General features: G+C 52.6%; 1 protein-coding gene across 1 annotated transcript in view; it reads right to left on the bottom strand.

Moving 5' to 3' along the window:
• NFASC (neurofascin) overlaps positions 1–1918 on the bottom strand; it is a gene marked incomplete at its 3' end in the record, with an annotated part of 28658 nt that overhangs the window by 13197 nt on the left and 13543 nt on the right. Inside the window, exons 9-12 of the mRNA XM_010144952.1 lie at positions 1739–1870; positions 1288–1431; positions 782–893; positions 518–684 (exon numbers count right to left, since the gene is read on the bottom strand). Coding sequence (XP_010143254.1) covers positions 518–684; positions 782–893; positions 1288–1431; positions 1739–1870 — 555 coding nt within the window. The remainder of the gene's footprint in view (positions 1–517; positions 685–781; positions 894–1287; positions 1432–1738; positions 1871–1918) is intronic.

Here is a 1918-nt window from a genome sequence, read left to right as displayed (position 1 = left end):
AAAGCATGTCGAGGAGCGATGATCTTGGGAAGGGCGGAGCCTGTGGGTCAGGTGTTTGTTCAGCCTGCTGTCGTGAACTAGTGCTGATGCAAACGCTTGCAAATGAATGAATTTAACAAGTCAGTAATTCATGGTGATCCTTTAAAAATACTCAGTTCGAGTCAGAAATCGGGTTTGCTGAACAGGGAAAGCCCCAGTGGAAACCCGATTCAGAAAATGCCACCAGTTAATCCTGAGGAGCACTGTATGTCTTTTTGCATGCCTTATGGCGTCTCACAGCCCAGTATCCACACCGAGCCCTTCCACAGCTTCAGGATACCACAGCCTTGGGTTTTTCCAACATTAAAAGGGAATCTCTGTAATTTTCTAGATTCCAGCTCCAAATTACTTAGTGCCCGTCCCACTGACGGACTGCTGGAGTGCACAGCCAATGCTCCCTTCGCCTCAATTATTATTTCCACTGCAAGTTCAGAGGATCCAAGAGACCATTTTGACCCCGAACTCTCTGTGTCCCTACCTTTGACCTCCAGGCGAACCTGGGCCTCTGCTTTACCCAGGATGTTGGTAGCAACGCAAGTGTAGATGCCCTGGTCCTCCATCCGAGCCATGTCCATCTCCAAGCTCCCGTTCTCGTGCGCCTTGTAGTTTCCTCCGTCCAGCGTGTTCCCCTGGCCGTTCTTAAACCTCACAACACCACAAAGTGCTGTTGTAAGGGAAGAGAGAGCAGGAACCTCCCTTTCCTGCCCCTCTGGACAGGCAGGGGACATGCTGCAGCTCTTACCATCTCAGGGTGGGGATCGGAGAGCCAAAGAAGGGGCAGTCGAGTCGGGTCCTGTTGTTTTGAATCACCTTGATGAGCTGATTGCGGGGGGCCAGTATCCGTGGCGGCACGTCTGCAAACAGCAAAAATCACAGCCATGGCAAAAGGAAAGAAACCAGTTTCCAGACCACTGCTCCCTTCCCAGCCTTTTCATCCACCCACCCTTCTCTTCTGTTCACTCTGCCTTGGTGGCACTGTCAACTCAGCAGAGCTTCTCCACTCCCTCACCCCTCTGTCCCTTTCTAGCCTCTCTCCATGACTCAGCTTACGTCTTAGCGCCAACAGGACTTGCTCAGCCTTGCCTGGCTTTGCAGGTCCATGGCAGTGGACTTCTGCTCCAAAGCCTGGTTGGAGAGGTCATGTACCTTCGTGCATTAACCTCAGCATAGCTAACAACATGGAGGGGAGCAGAGAGCTCTTGCAGGAGAAGCTTGATTATAGGGTGTTCACCTCCCATAAGTACCTACCCAGGACGCTGACAAAGGCATTGGCGAGAAGGTAGCCGTGCTCGTTGGACGCGTTGCATTGGTACACGGCGCTGCTGCCGATCTGGGTATCTCGAAATACAATGGTGTCTCCAGCCACCTCTCGGCTCGGGTTGGGGGGAGAAGCTTCAAAACAGAGACCACTCTTCAAATTATATTTTAAATTAAGTCCCACAAGACTCTCAATATCATTACACATCCTTCCATCTCAGCCCAGATAAAGCCAGACAGGACCTCCCCAGCCTACAAAGACATGGTCCAACTGGCCTTGTCTCAGACAAGCAGGTGGTTGATGTCCAGGTTGATGTTGAAGCCCACGCACAATGCTCAGCGCGGTGCCTGGCACCCTGACAGCAGCACTGCCGCTCCTGGTCAGCCATGAGATCCTTGGCTAGGATTTTGGTTAGGGAGGTACAGAGTCTTCCTTGCTCACCTTCTATCGGTTCGCCGTTCACCAGCCACTGTATCACAGGCTTAGGGTTCCCGTTGGCTCGACACACCAGCCTGCCGTCCTCGCCAGGGGCCAGAATGAGGTTCTGGGGCTCATCCAACCAGTACGGGGCAGCTTTAAAATACACCAGTGCACCAGTCATAAACTTCACCCAGAACCCCC

The sequence above is a fragment of the Buceros rhinoceros genome, unplaced genomic scaffold (assembly GCF_000710305.1).
Source record: "Buceros rhinoceros silvestris isolate BGI_N320 unplaced genomic scaffold, ASM71030v1 scaffold8741, whole genome shotgun sequence".
Lineage (NCBI taxonomy): Eukaryota > Metazoa > Chordata > Aves > Bucerotiformes > Bucerotidae > Buceros > Buceros rhinoceros.
Note: the sequence above shows the minus strand (reverse complement) of the source record. Positions and strands in the feature narration are given on the sequence as shown.